This window comes from Anser brachyrhynchus (assembly GCF_964034855.1).
Source record: "Anser brachyrhynchus genome assembly, chromosome: 2".
Lineage (NCBI taxonomy): Eukaryota > Metazoa > Chordata > Aves > Anseriformes > Anatidae > Anser > Anser brachyrhynchus.
In genome coordinates this window covers 35,049,345-35,068,679 of record NC_137695.1, presented here as the reverse complement: position 1 = coordinate 35,068,679, position 19,335 = coordinate 35,049,345, and the positions used below count along the sequence as shown (strand labels likewise).

General features: G+C 38.6%; 2 protein-coding genes across 26 annotated transcripts in view; one reads left to right on the top strand and one right to left on the bottom strand.

Moving 5' to 3' along the window:
• The window catches only part of GSDME (gasdermin E), a 35,790-nt gene extending 30,542 nt beyond the window's left edge, over nt 1-5,248 (top strand). For 13 of the 17 annotated variants that reach the window (XM_080577894.1, XM_080577891.1, XM_080577896.1 and 10 more), the window contains one exon: nt 75-3,989. In XM_080577894.1, coding sequence (XP_080434020.1) covers nt 75-305 — 231 coding nt within the window. In that variant the 3' untranslated portion in view covers nt 306-3,989. Of the gene's footprint in view, nt 1-74; nt 3,990-4,161; nt 4,280-4,748; nt 4,855-5,134 lie in introns of those variants that run through there. The other 4 variants (XR_013945658.1, XR_013945659.1, XR_013945660.1 and 1 more) reach the window with 4 other exon arrangements.
• Nucleotides 5,249-10,482: 5,234 nt separating this feature from the next.
• PALS2 (protein associated with LIN7 2, MAGUK p55 family member) overlaps nt 10,483-19,335 on the bottom strand; it is a 51,571-nt gene continuing 42,718 nt past the window's right edge. For all 9 annotated transcript variants that reach the window (XM_080577885.1, XM_080577886.1, XM_080577884.1 and 6 more), the window contains 6 exons: nt 17,768-17,867; nt 17,109-17,177; nt 16,174-16,335; nt 13,508-13,710; nt 12,990-13,118; nt 10,483-10,711 (listed from right to left, as the gene is read on the bottom strand). In XM_080577885.1, coding sequence (XP_080434011.1) covers nt 10,535-10,711; nt 12,990-13,118; nt 13,508-13,710; nt 16,174-16,335; nt 17,109-17,177; nt 17,768-17,867 — 840 coding nt within the window. In that variant the 3' untranslated portion in view covers nt 10,483-10,534. The remainder of the gene's footprint in view (nt 10,712-12,989; nt 13,119-13,507; nt 13,711-16,173; nt 16,336-17,108; nt 17,178-17,767; nt 17,868-19,335) is intronic.

The window sequence follows — 19,335 nt, the reverse complement described above, 5'->3', positions numbered from 1 at the left end:
TGATGCAAAGAACAGTGCTGCTTGAAAAGCCTTTCTAATGCCTCTGTTTCTGTCTCTTTGTCTCGTAAATACAGCCTAATATCGCTTCAGCTGACGGCACCTTGGCACTGAGCAGTCCTTTGGTGGCTACTCTGACTGACAGAGGAAGATTTGATGTCGTGCAAAGGCTTTTTGCTTCATCAAGCATTAACTTGGAAATGACAGAGTCTTCTGTAAAAGTTGTCACTGCGAGAGAACCTCGCTTCTTCCCCCTCCTTCTTTATGTTGCACTGTACGGACTTCATAGTTTAGTTGGGACTGCATAGGAGCCTTGCTGAGCAGTCACTGTCCCAGCGTGTTCTTTCTTCTGTAGCTGTGCAATAGCCCCGAGGTGTGTGAGCTGGCAATAGAGCAGCTGAGTACTGGGGGGTCCGTGGGGGCGAGGCAGGCGGCAGTGAGCCCTCTGCTGCCGTAAGAAGGTGAGCTGCAGCTCCGCAATTTCACTAAGGTAATGTCTGCAGTGGAAAATACATAAATAAGTAAATAAGGAATGCAGGGGAGGAAGAAAAAAAAGAAAAGCCTGGAACAGAAATTGAACATAGCTGTTCTGATAGTTGTCAGATCTGCAGAGCGGTAGAAACCTGATTGCTCGCATTAATATGCGTGGGAGAAAACTGCAAAGTACAAACTGCCTTTTGTAAGCAGGCAAGCAGGCTGTGGAAATCCAAGGTTCTGCAGTGCAGTGTATGTTTTGCTCATTTGAGACCTGAGGTGCAGAATGCCTTCAATCTGGAGGAGGTGAAGTGGAGGGCTCTGGAAGAGGTACTTAATTAGGTTTTCATTTCTTAAGTGTAGTTTGGCATCAAGCCATGTGAACTGCACGCTGCAGGAAATAATAAACTCTTTTTTCGAAAAACTAAGACCACCTTAGGGATTTATGCCTCTGTTTTCAACTAAGTTTTTACTCAGCGTAGCAAATTTCAGCTGTTCAAATTGCATTTTGAACTTTCTCTTTGAGATATTGTGATGCCTTCTGGTATGTGTGTACGAAATGTCCCTGCAGCACTCCACCAAAGCAATCGTTTCATCGATGTGACATTTTCAGTGCGGGTGTTTTGCTTATGCCTTTGACTAATGGCAAAGAGTGAGCAAAGCACTTTGTGCTTTGAGATGTTTTGTCTTTTTTTATCATACTTTTCTGTGATCGTGTGAATGGGACAGAAGCGCAGCGGAGATCACTGTAAATATGGGCTGGGGAAGATGTTGTTCCAGATAAATGGAATATCGGTGCTTTCAGGTAAGACTGAGATGGCTGACAGGGAAGCAAGCAGGTGTCTGTAGGGAGGGCTGGTCAGTGCACAGGCCCTGCAGTTTACATAAAGGGTAGGAATCATAGCTTCAGTTTTCTGCTCTGTTCCCCCATGGTCTTGAGCAGATCGCCCAAGAAGTCTTCAAAAGCTCATGTCAGTTAAGCTTTCCCTGAGAAAATGGACTTTTCAAAAAAAGCACTGTGGTACCTTTCCGTACCTGAGAGCGCAAGATACTTTTGCAGACTGAAGTGTTGGCGTTTCTGTGTCTCGTGTGTAAAATGAAGCTCACAGTGTTGCCTGAATGTGGCACTGGTGGATATGGAAATGTCCTTTTGGGGGGGTGTAGGAGTGCTTGTAGGAGTTGTGCGTTTGTAAACGGGAAGGTTTTTCTGCCAGCCACTGCTCAAAAGTTGCCTCTGTAACTAATTTATCAAATTTGTATTAAATGTCATAGCAAAACAATAGAATGACTTAAAACTTAATGTATGCGATTTCTGCTTATCCTTTTTTGATTCCCATCATACCCTTGGCTTTGAAAGTTGGTGCACACAGGCACTAAGAGGACGTGTGAATCCGTGTAGTGCTACTATTCGCTTGTCCTGGTCTTCAGAGTCTTGGTGTAAGCCTTACATGTGCTGCGTTGTGTAACTGCTTTCAGGGTGGGTGGGCTGTCTTGTGTATGTAGGAGACCGGATTTGGTTAAAGAGGAAAAAGACCCCAAGGGGTTCTGCCCCTTCTGCCTCCACTTGCTAGTCATTGTTTGCTTGGGTCTGTTGGCTTCTCACTTCCTCTACCTGCCCTGCTTTTAGGATGGATCCTCTTCCCTGCAGAAGCCGGTGGTTGTGCATGGCAGCCACCAGTCTTGGCTCTGTCCTTTATGTGCTGCCTTTCCTCTGGGATCACAGAAGCACCTCTAGATGAACAGATAGCCTAGAATGCTTTTTGAAAAGCAGAGTAGCATAGGTGGGTAAAAATGAGCTGCTAAAGCAATTTATACGTTCATGTCTCTCTGTGTAACAATTCATTTCTTGCACGTTCCTGAAAGCAGGATTCTTATGCACATAAATATTCAAAATAGCCGGGACTGGGGTTGTAAAGACCCAAGGCAGCAGCAGAGGCAGCGTGTCTTTCTCCATGTACCTTTTGTCCTGTCTTTCCCTAAGTTAAACAAGGATAGCCTCTTCATGCACCCAGCCTAAGCTGCACTGATCCAAATGAGTTCAGAGTCTCCTTGCTGCATCCCTGATGAAGCTGATTCCTTGTGACAGGCTGGCCTCACGCAGGAACTGCTTCCTCGAGGTTAGGTGGGGTTTCCCTAGAAAACAGGGGTGGTAAAAGGGCACTAGGGTCCTGCAGAGCAGGCTGGCGCTTGCCTCATGAAAGGCTTCGTTTCACTCCCAGCGCACCCTCCCTGAAGCCTTGCTTCCCTTTGATACAATTTTGCCTTCTGCAAGAGGAAGGGGGAAGAAGCCTCACCTTTGTGATTCGGAATCAGATCAGCACGAGGGAAGCTGAGGTCAGTGGTTGCTTTTTAAAGCACACGCTGCCTCCAGCAGCCTGCAGGCTCAGCCTTGTTTCGGTAACCAGCACTCAACAGGCCTGAGTCGCTTGGGCTTTTGTGCACTTGTTAATTACAGAGATGGAGTCCTGTAATGCTGGAGTACTTAGACAGTAAGGAAGGAACCCAACTTCAGCAAGGGCGTTTGTAGGCTAGCTGGAGAGGCCCAAGGGACTCCACATTGAATGGGGAAGGGGTGCTGGTGCATTCAAAAGCCAAAAAAGAAGAAAAAGTTTTATTTCTAAACTGAAGGCCCTTCCTGGCACTGCGCGTGGAACACCTCACTGCTGCGGCTGAGGCTGCACAATGGTGCATCCAGGAGCAAAATCTGTAGTGCTAGAAGAGCCAGGCAAGGAGCATTTGAGTACAGAGCTAGGTGCTTACACCCACCTCAGAGAGGAGCAGACCCCAGGCTGGTACCTTGAAGCAGAGCTGCCACGTGGGCTCCAGGGTCCGTTTGTTGTCTTTGTGGCAGCTGCAGTGGTGTGTTTGAAGTCTGTGCTGAGACATGCGATTTCAAGGGATTTCAGACAGCCCCCTTCTGGGCAGGAAGTTTCACAATTTCAGAGCAAAAGACACAGTACAGAAAAATGAAAAAGCTTTTTAGTTTTCCTTCCCCGGCCTGCCGTATCGGGAGACAACCCTAAGCACAGTAAGTGCAAAGTCAAGATCTTTGTCGTGTTTTAAAGAACAAGAGAATTTCTTACAAGTGTACGGAATTTAGCCTTTCCCACCCCCAGTGCAAAGACCAACCTTTCAGGTGAGCTGGTCAGTGGAGGATTTTGTACTAGTACCCTAACAGTAGTGTAGCAGGAAATACTTGATGTGGAACTGGTTTGCAGCAGTGAAGGATTAGGCTAAGATAAAAGGCAGATGTGCTCAGATTGCCTCCTGAGAGCATCTTCACTTAGCTAGAATTCACTGTATGACCAAAAAAAATCAGAGAATTGCAGTTTTTCAATATTAAATCTTTATTATATACAAAAATATTTCGTTGGGAATTAACAGAATTTCACAATTTTTACATTAATATTTTTATGCTTGGCTGTGTTTATTGTGAAAATATTAGCTGTGAAACAGACAATGGGGGTTTTAAAAAACAAGTTACAATTTAAAAATGTCCTACATATTAGCTGACTTTATTAACGTCAAGTCAGAATACTAACAAGTCCCATCCAGGCCTGCTCTATAGCATTGTATTCAAACAATTAGGTACTAAATCATCTTCAGCTTCACATTAGAAATAGTTAAATTTTCTTTTGTATGATGTTTTCAGCTAATAAAATGTATTCTAATAAAATGTATTTTTTACAGGAGAGCAGTTCTTGAAGTTTTACAAGTGTCAAATCCAGTTTAGTATTCTGTAGAAGGAAAAAAAAACAACATGCAAAGCTTCCAATAGGAAAAGAAAAACCCTTGTGAGAACAAGCAAGGTAAAGAAATGCACAGTGACAGACTTTCAGTACACATTTAAAGCAATACACTTACTTAAACAAGACTTTATAGTTCTTAGCCCAGTTTGGGGTGAGAGGGAGGCAAACTTTCTTGTATTTTAAAACCTAAGGAGGAGGTTCCCCCTTCTATCAGAATACTCAAGTGTTACAAACAGGTAATGTATAATGCAGGACTCGGGGAGGGAAAGCTCAACATGCATTTTTAGAGGGGAAGAAATCCTTTTCAGCAGTTCTCTCCCTATATAATTGTGTACAAGACCTAAACCAACAAAAATCAGTCAAAAAAAGAAAAAAAAAAGCCCAATTTTGACAGCTGACAATTTTGCTGCCACTCCCAGAACTGCGCAAAGCACTATCATTAGTTTTGCTCTATAGTATGTAATGTATAAGATATCAAATAACTGAGAATTTATTTGGGTTTTTGGAAGAGATTTTACTGTATTCTAGGTAAATGTTAGCTACTTACGAAGCGATGACTTGGATCAGCTGTGAAGACAGCCAGACTTGCATGGACAAGCATTAGTGTGCAGTTGATGACATCAAAAGGAAAAGCGTAAGTGGGAGAAAGTGTCTCCAAGACTACTTTAACCATTTTAGCCTTGCAGCTTGGTCATATTCCACATCCAACCACTGCACTAGCAGCAAAAGAAAATCTATACCTAACTAGCAGGAGAAAGGGTTAAAAATATTGAAAACAAAATTCACATTACTTTAAATGCAATGTATCCTATAAAATATAAATATTACTGAAACTCTCCTTAAAGGGAAAAAAAAGAAGTTTGGATGTGAAACTGCTTAACAGCCTTTACCAAGCTGGAATTTTTGTTTGTAAGTCTGTGCAGGTCAATTCCAGCTTCAGTGCCAGTAAATGAAGTAAGAAGTCAGCAGTTCAACAAGTGACAGTTTGTGGAATAGTATCCCACTGTGGTCCAAAATGAAGAGTTCAAGTAAGTTAGCAGACACTGTTTTGAATTTTTTGCAGTATATTAACCCTAAGACTAATTTATCTATCTACATAGCTCTACATGTCTGTGTGAGTGCACTTTGAATGTATTTGGAAGCCAAAGCTGCCTCTTAATACTCGTTACAAGTGTTTTTAATGTATTAGGATCATTTCTTTAGTGTTGGGACTGCAAGCACTAAGTTACACCATTCTTAAATACCGTTGTCTCTGTTGAACACTGTTACCTCTACGAGACAAGTTGGGAATCCCAAACAATTCACATCAGTAAGGTTCTTTAAAATGTGAAGACTGAAGGGTGGGGTTGGGTGTTGTTTGGGGAAGGGGGGCAGGACTTCATTTCACCCCCTTCAATAATGACAGTCTGCCAGAGAAAGCAAATAAAAGTACCTTAACTAAAGAAATCCCGAGATTACTGACAGCTAGAGAGAGATTTAAGGCAAGAGGTCTAACAGACTAGAAGTCCTCACATCAACTAACCACTACCTAAACACGGATAAATTGATCTCTAACACTGTTGCAGAAGTAGTATCATTAAGTTTGGCAATAACGACACAGTGCTTTAACGCATCAGAACTTGGCTGAGGCAAGAAACCCCGCATGAAGTAAATAATCCTTATCCGTTTGCATAACAGATGTGACAGACTTCCACCTGTAACTGGTCTTAAAGCTGTACCTGCAGGCACAACGAGCGGCTGGGAAGCTATCGCAGTAGGCACTATAGATGCTTTGAGAAGTGGTATCTGCCTCAGCCTTCAATCAGAATGAAGATGATAGATGAAGACTGGATGGAAAACCAAGGAAAAGGTAAAGGAAGTTTGAATTTGTTCTTGTTCACACTAGCAGTTTGTGTAAAAACAGCAATAACCCAGATCTCCCAATTTCTGGAGTTGTGCTCTACTTGGTCACTCTGTACTGGTCCTTACTTAAGCAGAGCAGAGAGGCAAACTTGGCTCCAAAGGGTCCCTAGCTAGGAATTTTTTGTGTTTAAAATAGAAAAAAAATTTCCTATTTATTATCTGAATCGCCCTTTAAAAACCAACAAACCAACCACAGACAACTTCCTTAACACTGAGCTGCAGGCAACTCATACAGCAAACCACTTAGGTGTGATTTTAGAAGATGCAATGAATTAGAACAGAGGATCAGCAAAATAAAATTGTTCCGCTTTGAGCCTGTAAAAGATGTGACAGCTTATGTAAACACAAATTCCAGACTGAAGAGATGATCTGCTGTCTTGCTCCAGAAAGCTTTTTTTTGTATGACCAAGTGCACAGAGCTGCACTGACCTGAGGACTGTGCACAAATGAAGAATACTGCACTGGGTGTAAATTTATTTCCCATGCCTGGATCAGTACGTGATTTTACCCTCATTGTATATCTGCAGATCATTTGTAAAGCCGTTGGTAAGTAAGTCCATGCAAGGTGACATATTGTCAAACTGAACTTAATTGCCTACAGCTTGCACATGATGTGGAACCTCAAGTAGGCCTGCCAGTGTAACTTAAGAGACAGCAAGGTAATCAATCACTTGGGTATACATACACCAGAGTATTTACATTAAAGTTGAAGTTGGTGTATACTTACAGGAATTTTTGGTGCGTTTAAGGAAATAACTTAGGGGTCTTGGCGTACTGACTGTACTTTTATGTATAACTTTTCATACACAGGGCAACTACAGTGTTTCTTTTATAAGTCTCTCTATATGTACAGAATTTTACAGCACCTCATGCACTGTTTAAAACATAGAAATTACAGATAAATATAGAATTTTTAGATTGAAATATCTGTATATTTAGAAAAATATACATTAGTAAACGCAATAAACCAGGTAGAGAAGTGTACCAGTTCTAAAGTCTCACATGCAGGTACATTTCTGGATTAAGTCATGGTAGATAGTAATGTGGTAGCAGACATGAGCATTTTTTGTTTTACCATCCACATACATACATATACACAGACAACTATTTGATAATTCACTTTTCTAAACTACTTAAATAATTATCTTGTGATACATACCACATATCTTAAACATTTAGCAGCATCTTCACCTTGCTCAGACACACCTATTGTTATTAACAGTCAATGTAAAAACTTTTCCTGTATCTGGAAAATGAATGTTTCATACAGAATGAGATACATGAAATCCTCGTTATTTGAAATCCCCCAGGAATACTTCACACAGCTGTTATATGAAAAGTTTTCACTTGCTCAAACCTAGCCTTTCGAAGCATCTTTCCCCTAACTGCACAATGTGCAGGTGCCTATCTAACTTCTGATCTGCTTTAAAGAACAGGTAGAGTCTATCACCACTGTGTATATAACTGCAATGGCACCTTTGTTCTAAGACCCTCCAAGAATGTATTGTTTTGTTTTACTAAAAGTAACTGTTATTCTAGTAATCCTACCAGGTAGTGACAAACTAACAGAATATCTGATGAAAATCTGATTTTGCTTTAAAAAAAAATCCAAAATGTTATAAACCTGCCAATCTGGACTCTCAATTTGCATAATTTAACAAACAGATGCAAGGAATGTGTGTTTTGGTTTTTGTTTTTTTTTTAACACTTGCATGTAACCATCCCATTAAAACCTGCAGTCACTTTGATAATGATCCTTGAATGCAACCTAAGCAACCCATCTCTTACTGCTTCAGAATTGTACTTCTCATTAGCATCAACATTAACAGCACAGGGTCAGCCGCTAGGCTCTGCTGTGCTAACTTAAATGTGGTAGATTTTAAAACGCTATGTGGAGCTTAAGCACAAGCTGAAGTTTCAGCCTTTAGCAAATGCATGGCTATTTGGAGATTGCTTGCTAGGTAGGCTCTTCTGACAGTGTGATCTCTGAGATGGAAAGAGAAGGAGCACGGTTTTCCTTACTAAACCTTGGTGCCCATGTTTCATGTGATTCATTTGGCTAAAAGTATGAAAAAAACAGATGAAAAAGTGATATTTGCAGTAGAAACAACAACAGTGTCGGAACTGAAGAATCTTCTCATTCCATTATTTGAGGAAGAGTGAGCTCAGCCCACTTTTGGCATCACAAATAGAGCATTTTCTAACTTACAACGAAAAGGCATCGTATCTGTCCAGTTAGCACATCTTATTTACAGCATATGTAGGTCTTCTATTACACAGTATACAAACACAGTTCAGTCAATTTCAGCTTGTAGTGCCAAGAGTAAGTCATCAAAATAGTCAAGCAATGGCTCTGCTATCTTTGCTGCTACATAAAACATTTGATCCATTTCTCAAAGCAGCCTCTGAGTGACAGGATCACAGAACATGTCTCCTGGGAAAGGCAAATAAAGGTCTTGTGCTGCTGCCACGCTTAAAAGCTCTGCCAAACTTAAAACCAGAGCAAACGCATCCTGAAAACTGTAACAATAAAGCAAAGTAGCGGTACAAATTTTCCTTAGAAAATTTCAGATTCCCTCTAAAAGACTGAAATCTCAGTGTTAACAGCCACACCGATGACCTGTGCTCACACACATTTTTTGACTCATATTTTCCAAATACACTGGGATCTCACATTGCTCCCCACCCTCCCCGCTCACCAAACAACCAACTTGATAGGCTTTTTAAATATCATCCATAGTATACAGGTGGGGTGTTTTTGATTTTCTGTTTTGTTCTAGATTTACACGTTTCCTATACCACATATCAACAGTTTCCCTTGTGCACAAAGAAGTATTTAAGAGCCCCAGAAACACCACTGATTTACAGTGTAGAAGCTTCTTTTCCTTCAGAAACAGTTCTGAGGACGCTGCCTTTTTAACAGCATTCTGTGTCACGCTTTGGTGTTGAAAAAGAATTCAGAAGCCAGGTGCCTGTCACCAGGTGGAAGAGCAATGACTTGTGTTTAGACACCTAACCTGATAATTGATGGTGTATGTTACTATATACAACAGCTAAGATGGTAATATAAAATGTGAGCACAAAAAGAGCTAGTCTTAGTGGCAAGCTATATTTTCATTTTGTTCTTGTCAAGCAGAAATTTACATTAGCGTAGGTTTTGATGAATGAACTTGCAGCTAATATGAATTGCACCAATGAGCCTACTAAGGGGAGAATTGTCACTAAACCTAAACGAAAATATTGTAAAACAAAAACAGTATAAACAACATTGCTTTTTAGCAGTAAGCTTCCAATTCACAAGCTATTGGATGAAAAAATCAATTAAAAACACAATGCAACAAAAAGCACAGAAATTCCATTATATCACGCTCAAAAATACAACAGTTTATCACACAAATATTCCAAAAGATAATAGAGAACTCAGCTAAATATCACAGGAAATCAAGCCACAGATCACTATATAAATATCAAACAATGTCCTAAGAAAAGAAAATACTGTGGTTTTTTTTCCTTTTTTTTTTTTAAGCAATGTGTTTTCACAAGTGTGAAAAAACAGTGCTAAACATTAAGCTTCACTCTACAAGGCTCCACGTTATCAGGTTCTCTCTAGGCTACTTCACCATCGTACTGAAATACCTTGCATACAAGCTTTCTAACGTAGGTACTTCAACCATAACAGGCTAACAGGTTAGCTCCCAAGAACTAACCAAGCTTGCAAGGTATTGCTTTATGTTATTTTAAGAGACACATATAAGGGAACCTACAGAACAGTACAGTTGTCTAAATCAAGAGACATCAGGAATTTGTGAAACATCAAGAATGCATCAACATTAAGCAGAAAGAAGCTGGAGCAATGGAGCTGGGTGTTGGTTGTTGCTTTTAGTAGTTAGAATTCTGCTCCCATTAAATTATTAATTTTTAAGGAAAAAAAAAACAAAAAGAAAAGAAATTAGTGTTCTTTCCTAATAAAAGCTACAGACTTTTGACCAGTTAAACACTGACATTAACAAGTTTTACAAAAATTGTTTCAAGTATCCTCTTTTTAATCACAGTGAAAATGTAAGACCAAGATGTAAATGTTAAAGTGAATGACTGAAAGTTTCTTAGATGAAAAAGGCAAAGGTACTAAATCAAAACATATAAAATGCTTAAACGCATTTCCTTCATGTGATATGAATAGAAAGGTTATCTGTAAAAAGTTAGAAAAATTAAAATAAATTACATATTTAAGTACACTTTCCCTTCAACATTTTTCTTTTTATAAAAAGTCAGAATAGTGTACTTTTGAATATACACAGAGTAAAAACGCACAGGTGCCGCAGGTTATCGTTGGTATCTACACAACATCTTGTCACATTAGTTTATTTGCTGCAGTTGATTTTATTTGTTACTTATGCTCATCTTCAGCAAGCTCAATATACCCAGCTAATTGGGACCCACTGTGGTTCCAGCCTCAGTTTCTCTATAGCAGTCTGTAGCTTCTCAAAGGCTTTGTCTAGGTTGTCATTTACAATGGTCAGATCAAAATAGTGGTTGTACGCTCGCTGGATCCGGGCACTTTCATCAACTGTTTTTTTCAAATCAGTGTCCTGTTGAAGGCATTTTAGAAATTACTTAGAGCACAAGACTTGGCAAATCCTTATAAATTAAGTACCACTTCATGACATAGTACAACTGACTGTTTAAAGCTCTATATTGTACATATTGAAAAAATAAGAAAAGGTCTCATTTATAGCAAATCCACACAAAACTCAAGTTAAAATGCAGTGACTGGGCTGAAAATGTTGTACACAGTGTTAACAACGTTAATTATGGCAACCAAGTGTTGCAAATTTTGTGATTTTTAAGAAAGCCAATAAAAACACATGAACTGGGGCCTGTATACGCAACAGGCAGCTAATCATCTTGTGTGTGCAACTGACAATTCAATCAGAATAAAATTAATGCTTTAGGAATAATTATGTCAATCAGTTATGTTAATATATTTATGCCTCCTACCCCCCTAAAAAAAAGCACCAAAAAGCCCAAGAAATAATATTACCATTAAATGAAAGACAATGGAAGATGCATTTCTAGAAAGATCCTCTGGAATACCCTATTAGTTTTAGAGACTACATTTCAGCCTTCTTGCTCACACATCATTTCCTCATTCCTGAAGTGCTACATTACTTTATTTCTGACATGAGCTGCAAAGTGTGCAGGAAATTTCTATTCCTACACTATGAAGCCGCCATGAAGGGCTGCCAATCAGCATTTTTTCATGTTTCATTAGTCCTGCGTTCTTAGAAGACTCCTCTCCACTTTCACACAAAAACAATTTTCTGTAAGCAGTTATGAGATTTGTTACCCTGCTAATATTCATCTGAATGTTTTGAAGTCCCAATACAGTTGTAAATACAAAAGTCAAAATTAAAACTTTGCAAATAGCCTTTCCTTCACAGTAAACGAAGGAGGAAAGCAAACAAACATACCATCAGAAGCCTCAGAATTTTTTGCTGTGGCCTAGGAAGCTACAAATAATGTAGACAGGCCCTCTAGACAGCAGGACATATGCAATAATTTAAATGTACATTGCTTTTTCATTTGTTCAGGAAATACAAGAAGAAGAAATGAGAAGTTATGCTCTATATACATGTCCACAGATTTGATGTAGAATCTGTACAGATACATAAAAGGATGTCCCTTAGGGAATCATATATTAGGAAGTGCAGGAAATTATTCTTATACTTGTCTGGACAGTTTTAATCTTGCCTTCCTGTATATGCAAGGCAGAAGTTAGTGTTTGTTTGGGGGAGGGAGAAAACACAAAGCACCCCCAGAGGTACTGGAATCTCTAACAACCAGAGACCAAAACTGGGACTGGACAGTCTCTTCTGTGGTTAGCAGAAAGGAATCTCACAGGTTTGAAAAAAAAATCAGTGTAAATTGATTCACTGCCCATTTTATTGCTCTGAATGCCCCAACAGCATCATACAAGATACCGCTACTATCTAAGCTATAGCACTACAGTTGTGAGTTGTCAGCATGCCGTGGCTTTTCTCGGATAGGAAAGATGTACTGCTGTGCACAGAGAATGATTTTGTTCACTGTTCAATCTGGCTTTTTTTTTTTTTCCATTTGGTCCTGCAGCTGGGAAAGTCTATGTCCATACAGAACACTTATAATTTGCTGTGTTGAAGGACACAGGTCTCACTTGCTTCTGCTGTGTCTCAGAAAAGGAGACAGGATCTAATGAATAAAATGTGCCACGTCACTTTACATGACAAATCCAAGGAACTTCAGGGAAGGAAAAGCTATTCAACACTTCTTTTTCTGGCAGCTCCCAGCCATTTTCAGTGCAGCATGTGCTGCTGCAGCAGTGGAAATGAAGCCTAGTCGAATTCAAGTTGTTTTTTTTTGTTGTTTTGCTTTGTTGTTTTGTTTTTTGCCTTTTAAGACAGTCTGCAGTATCTTTCCTGAAGCTTACAGAGTCCATTTTTAAAGCACACCTATACTGTAATAAGAACCTGAACAAAACTTTTTGGGGGGAGAGATGGGGAAGTGAAGGAAAGACACTTATATAAAAGAATAACTCCTACCGTCAAGTATCTAAAATTTGCTGCAAATAATCAAAGGTAGCACTTCCCAAAGAATACATTACAAGTAATTCTTGTAATCAACACTTATCTGTAAGAGGTCTATTTTTAAGAAAGAAGCAATCTGCCTTTTACATAGTATTTGATTAACTTCTTAAGTAATCAGCAAAAATCTTGCCTAACTTTTCTTGAAGACTTTAATTTCAGGAAAAAGAAGTCCATCTAAAATGAAAGTTAAAAAAAGTCTAAACATCCTGCTCAAAGCAAACGAAATATAAAACAATCTGCTTACAGTGAGAAGTTTGGTTGTAATTCCAGCATCTACCACAGCCTTATGCATAGCACGCAAAGTCTCCAGCTCCGGAGCAGCAATAAACACTACATAGGGCATGAATTCTGAAGTCCTCAGTATTTTCAGCGCCTAGAAGCAACGAAAAAGAAAAAAGTATGAGAACAAATCACAAGTCCCCATTACCTAAGGGGCACTGCAAAACTAGTCTGCTACAATGAGTAGAAATACATGATAGGTGAAGATTCTTACTTCTATTTCAGAAACTCCTGCATTGCCTTTTGAAATGCTCAACATTTTTTTCCTTGGCTAAAAAGATCTGCTGCTCTGCAAGGCTCCCATTTCCATGCAGAACCTAAGTTTTTTTCCCCAACCTTTCTAACTTATTCCAACTAAGTGCCATAAATGCAGAAATCCAGTTGGCAATGCAATATTTCAACCAGCTAAGAAGCCTTCAGATTTAAAGGCATACCTCTTCTCCATTGTACTCCTACTTTTTGAGTGTCACATAAATGATATACCTGTGGATTCACATCCAAGATGCAGGTCCTTCCTGTCTGAACAACTTCAAGGATAGAATCAATTTTAGTGCCATAAAGATTTCCTTCATATTCTCCATGCTCTAGGTATCTGCCAGCTTTAATATCCATCTCCATTTCAGCTCGTGACACAAATCTGTATGCTTGCCCATCCTTTTCATCATCCCTTGGCTTTCGTGAAGTAACTAAACAAAAAATATAAAATATAAGCTGAATTATCTTTTTGTACTTGGAATACATGCAAAAGACTGGACTGCTATTAAATCAGGGAAATTATAATATGGAATAATATCTAATTATAATTGTTCCATATACAGATTCATCAATTATTCTAGTTTACATTCCAGAACTGAGCACAGCCTTTCTCATTCTCTTTATTTATATTCTTTCCTGTATGTCGTTTATCCCCAATTCTTTATTTCCTTTGCATTACTCCTTCAGACCATATACAATACTCATTCATGCCATTTTTTTAATTATTCACTGAAAATAATTCTTTAGGTGACTTTGAAATCAAATGGAACTTTAACTCTCAAAAGCCAAATTTACTTCTGAAAAATCAACTGAGTACCTTTCAATATCCTCCTCCCCCCAAAAACACCATCACATCCTTCATTCACTCTTCAGAGCAGAATTACCTGAACTAGCTATAAAGAAAAGTTAGCTCAAATAAGAGAAGAAGCCCAGCCACAGTAGCAAGAAACAGTGGTGGCCAGCTGATGCTACTTTCCAGGATAATCTATCCTTTAAAGTGAAGAAAATTCATTGCAGAGAAATGGAAGCCCACACTTAAATATAACATTAGCAACTAGCTTGGATGTTGGCATGCAGTGTGCAGCACAGATATTATTTAAGTAAGAAAGTGAAAATTAAATTATAAAATAATGTATCAGATTATTACCTACTTTGCTGCCCTATCGTTGTATTACCTGCCAACTATCTGCATTTAATTAGATTTCACTTTAGAATGCGGATCCCTTTGGCAATACTGTGATACAAGTAGGAAACATTCCCCCCTCTCCAGGGATTCCTATCAACTTCATTATTATAGAAAACTCAAGTCCCAAAACCAACGATCTTCTGAAACTGTTAGTAATGAAAGTATTACTAGAACACCTAATCTTAGACAAGATGCTACAGATTGACTGGAAGTATAATGATTAATATAATACATTAAAAAAAAAAGATCAGTTTGAAATAAATTTTAGAGCATAAGCTATAACAGCTGACAGCCAGATGACCTGACAGTTCAGCTATGCACACTGCAGAAAAAAACACAGCAACATTTGCTGGATCAGAACTCAACACCAAGGCCACACATGCAGCTATCTCAGGCATTTTCCAACAAACGCATGTAAGAAAACATCTTTTGTGAATAACCAGAAGTTTTCCTAATCAAAGAAACTGAGGCCAATTAAAATTACTGATTAACCTACTTAAAATCTCAGTATAATGTAAAGAGATGCCATATACAACGAACTATGCGCTTCATAACGTGTATGATGAGATTGTCAGATGGCTGAGTTGGGAAAGTTAATACATATGACTTTATGACTTTAAAGGGCATTCAAAAGCTCTACGTACAAGCATTTTAACATCGTGTTACATTACTGATTTGTAGCTACAGCATTTTAGAGAAATCAGTGATTCTAAGGGCTTTTTAAATGGGAACAAAAAGTTTAAAAAAAAACAAAGTTTCTTGCTTGTTTGGCAATAAAAATAATGGGATTCCCAAGGGAAGGTTTTCTTTAAAGAAATAACACTGCAAAATCAACCTTGTTATTAGTCACATATATCAGCTCTTAGTGCACTGGCCAGTTTTAATGTTTAGAAATTCAGCAAATTAGGAAGGGAAACAAACAGAAGGGAACAGATTGTTTTTGAAATTCTGAAGGGCACATGGCAGAAGGAGAACAGTAATGTAGCTAGGGTTGTCTGGTCAGAGGTCAAACAGAAGAGGGACAGTTTAGAAAAAAACAAGATCTTTTAAGTGAGCAAAAGCAACTATGTGACTGGAATGAAGGCAAGAAAACAACCGAATATTTCAGTTAAGTGAGAAGGTTCTTTTTCTGAAGTTGATAGAAAAAAAGATGATGGGCTTGGGTCTAGATAGAAAAAACTTCAGATTATCATACAGACATTAAAGATCACAAATGCTTCTGTTTTATTGGAAGCTTACTTGTTTCCTTTCCCTAAATTTCCAATACTAAAGTAACAATTTATAATGCCTAGGGTGCTTCTACAGATGGAAAACTAAACAGCAGACCTGAGAAACTCCACTGGCTGTCGATTACAGACTACTAGCAACTTCCAAAATCCCCTCAAGTGTGTGGGGTGGTGACTGACACTGCGTGAACCTAGCAGATGGGCAGATACTTAACGACTGGCAGATGCACACACAAAAACTGGTTTTCTGCAGCCTCAGTAATGGTTAATTGGGAGTTGCAAATATTTTCACTGTAGTCATATGAAAGTCCAGTTGTATGATAAGATGAAGAATGTTTTGTCCTTTTGTTTCCCCACTCCCTGTAATTTTTATACACTGAGAAAATTACTTCTACCATGAATCAATGGCATAAGCTTTAGGTATTTTCCATATAATAAGAAACTTAACACATGACATTACAGTAGGAGTGCTGACAACTTACATGGCACCGTAGTTCCAAACCTAGTAGGATTCAGTACTATAAACCTGTTCTTCAAGCTTCTTCGCCCCACTCCTTGGGCGCCAATTAAGACCAGTGTTTTCCTCTGAAAAGGAGGCATTTTGGCTACTTCCTCATAGATCTGGATTTCATGACGATCAAATTCTACATTGAGAAGCATACAAAAAAGTTAGTAGTCAGAACTTTAATAAAAAAACAATAAGGAATTCTGCTATATCTGAACAGATCATTTGTGAATATAAATAGTAGTCAAAGGGCTTTAAGTCTGATATAAGCTTTCTTGCTTTAAATTGGTATGGAGATAGAACTTATTCATGGAAAACATAAGGTCATGTTATTGCCTTTACTTCCAAGGAGAAATTTCTAACGGGACCAGAATGGGAAAATTGTGATTAACAATTCACGAGCTGCCAGGGAATCTCAGAATGGTTGAGGTTGGAAGGGACCTCTGGAGGTCACCTCGTCCAATGCCCCTGCTCAAGCAGGACCACTTGCAGCCACCTACCACGTCCAGATGGCTTTTGAGTGGGGTCTGCCTTTCCAAGGAGGGAGATTTAACAACCATTCCGAGCATTCTCTCTTGACCTAGGCAGCCCAGAACTGGACACAGGTCGCCAGGTGCAGCCTCCCTTGTGCTGAGCAGTGGGGAAGGATCGCTTCCCCCAGCCTGCTGCCAACAAAGCTTTATTTTTTTTCTCTTTTCTAAAAGTTTTTCTCTGATTTCTACCTACTGAAACCTGTATTTAGCACCATTATACCTTCACTGGTTACAACTGCTTTTAAACCAAAAACCTACCTGACTTATTGAATGTATAATCAAATATTTTACTGCAAATCTTTCAGCTTTGGATACACCAGGCTATCTGCAAGTTTAGAAGCACAGAGAACTTCAATTCATATGCAATATTAAGAGATACCTGCATTTCTTGTAGTGAGGTACATCATCTTTTTCTTTTTTTTGCTGCTTATTGTTCCACAGAAAGGCCCTAGAAATACGAATTGAGACAAACTCATTTTTGTTAAATGTTTTTTTCTGAACATTTACATTTCTGATTTACATGAACTTGTGCACGTTTAGATTAATTATGCTTACAAGGACTACTTTCAAGAAATTACCTTTCTTTTTTAAGCCTACATATATTCTAGGGAGGGAGGTTACAGCTATTTTCATACACATTACACAGTGTAGTAAGAATGGAACAGAGGAAAAAAGTAGTTTTCCAGGGAAATTTTCTAAAAAACACTAGAAAAATACTTCAAAAACACTGAATTTATTAACTTCCATTATATACTATAAAAACATATCTGGAAAAAAGTGCTAATTCTTATGGCTTTCCCACCTCATTTAGCTTTTCATCAGCAGGTGGTAAAACTGATTTATGTATCTACAAAGACCAACGCATATACTCTAGACTTTGTCCTTTAGTCAAAGCCCAAACCATACATACGTAATAATCAGCATTTAGCATTATTTTACGTATTCTCATACAGCAGTTTTCTGCTATCTGTGAATGTAAGAAAACCATAACAAATGGAGTCAGAGCAAAATGTATTCCTGAAATTCCTTAAATCTCACCTGAGTTGTCCCAGTCCCTCCTAACAAAAGCTTTTCTCTTCTCTTCCAGGAACTGGCTAGGAATAAGCCCCGCACTTCCTCCTTCTTTGACATGACTAGCCTGGAAAAGAATAAAATCAAAGGTAACTTGTGAGAAGCATTTTTCTCATGTCATGTTGATGACTGACTTTCACACTGCCAGTTTCTCAATGGTGAGCACTGATACATTTATTACTGCAACACACAAAATCAAAGTCAGACCTGGATGTTAAAGATCTGTCTTATAGTAACAGTGGCTTGTCACTGAAGTATTAAAACTCAGGAAACAAATAAGATACAAGTTTTCCCATTCTATTAGTCTGCTTTTAGCCTGCTAGCCTGCATTAGCCAGCCATAAACGTTTGGAATAAAAATCCTACGTAGAATTCAATAGCTCTAGCTCTGAAGTGATAAAACTCAAGACTTTGTAGGACACAGTACACTTATTTTGTATTCTTGACCTACTCCGAACACGTTCCAATGCAGCTTATTAACTGTCATTTTATATATTGGGAATGCCATGAACACACATCTACTCATGCCTTTTGCACTACTTAGCTACATATTTAAATCAGTATTCTTCAGTATTCTTGGTAACAGAAGTTTGGCTAAGATTCTCTGTAAACCCATTTCAGGGCAGGCCCAATTCTCAGCAAGCTTAATGCACACAAACACACCACTATAGAATGTTACACTTTTCTTCTCCATAACCAGTCAGCCTTGTCACTTGCTGTTTGCTTTTCAAGTTGTACCCTTCTACTTATTAGTGACTTAACGATTTTTCACAGTTAGTGAATTCCCAGTAACTTCTTGGACACTCTAGCATTTCTAGAATGCCCAAGGAAAAACTAACTTATTCCCCAGCAGCATTATCTGCACAGTATTACCTGCAACACATTACATTGGCGTGATGCATTTAATTTTTGCCATTCATCGAGGGCGTTTATGAGCACTTTTAATTTATTTCTCCTGGATTCCCATAAGTGGCAAGCTGAAGAAATTTGAAAAATAGTATAGAAGACAGCATGTAAGCTAAATGTCAAACTACTCTAGAGTTTTAGTGTTGTACTTCTGAAACAAATTAACTTGGCAGTAATAATTTTTCTGCTCATCCTCACATTTTTTATTCTTTTTTTTTCCTGTTATTACCATCACTGACAAGCAACAGAATTCAGCAACAGTTGTTGATGTATATTCAAAAATTTTTGTCGCTCTTAATGAGATGTATATATATTGCACTCAAGTGACATTTGGCTCTCTATTGCTCGTTATCTAGCAAAGGGTTTGAAATTTAGGGGTGGAAAGGAAAATTAGTAATGCTAAAATCTTAAGCCTAGCTTGCCACTGCCACTTGCAAAGTTGAGTGTCTTGGCTGAGGAAAGTGTCTTAAAGGTTCACTTGTATTTTCAAGGGCACTGATCATGTTCAGCTGTGTGTACAGTGTGTTGAAAAAATAAAGACAACATAAGCATCCGATTAGGCTTCTACTGAAGGACTGAATGCAGAAATACAATCTTAACTGTTAATATTTGAAACAGTGACAAACACTT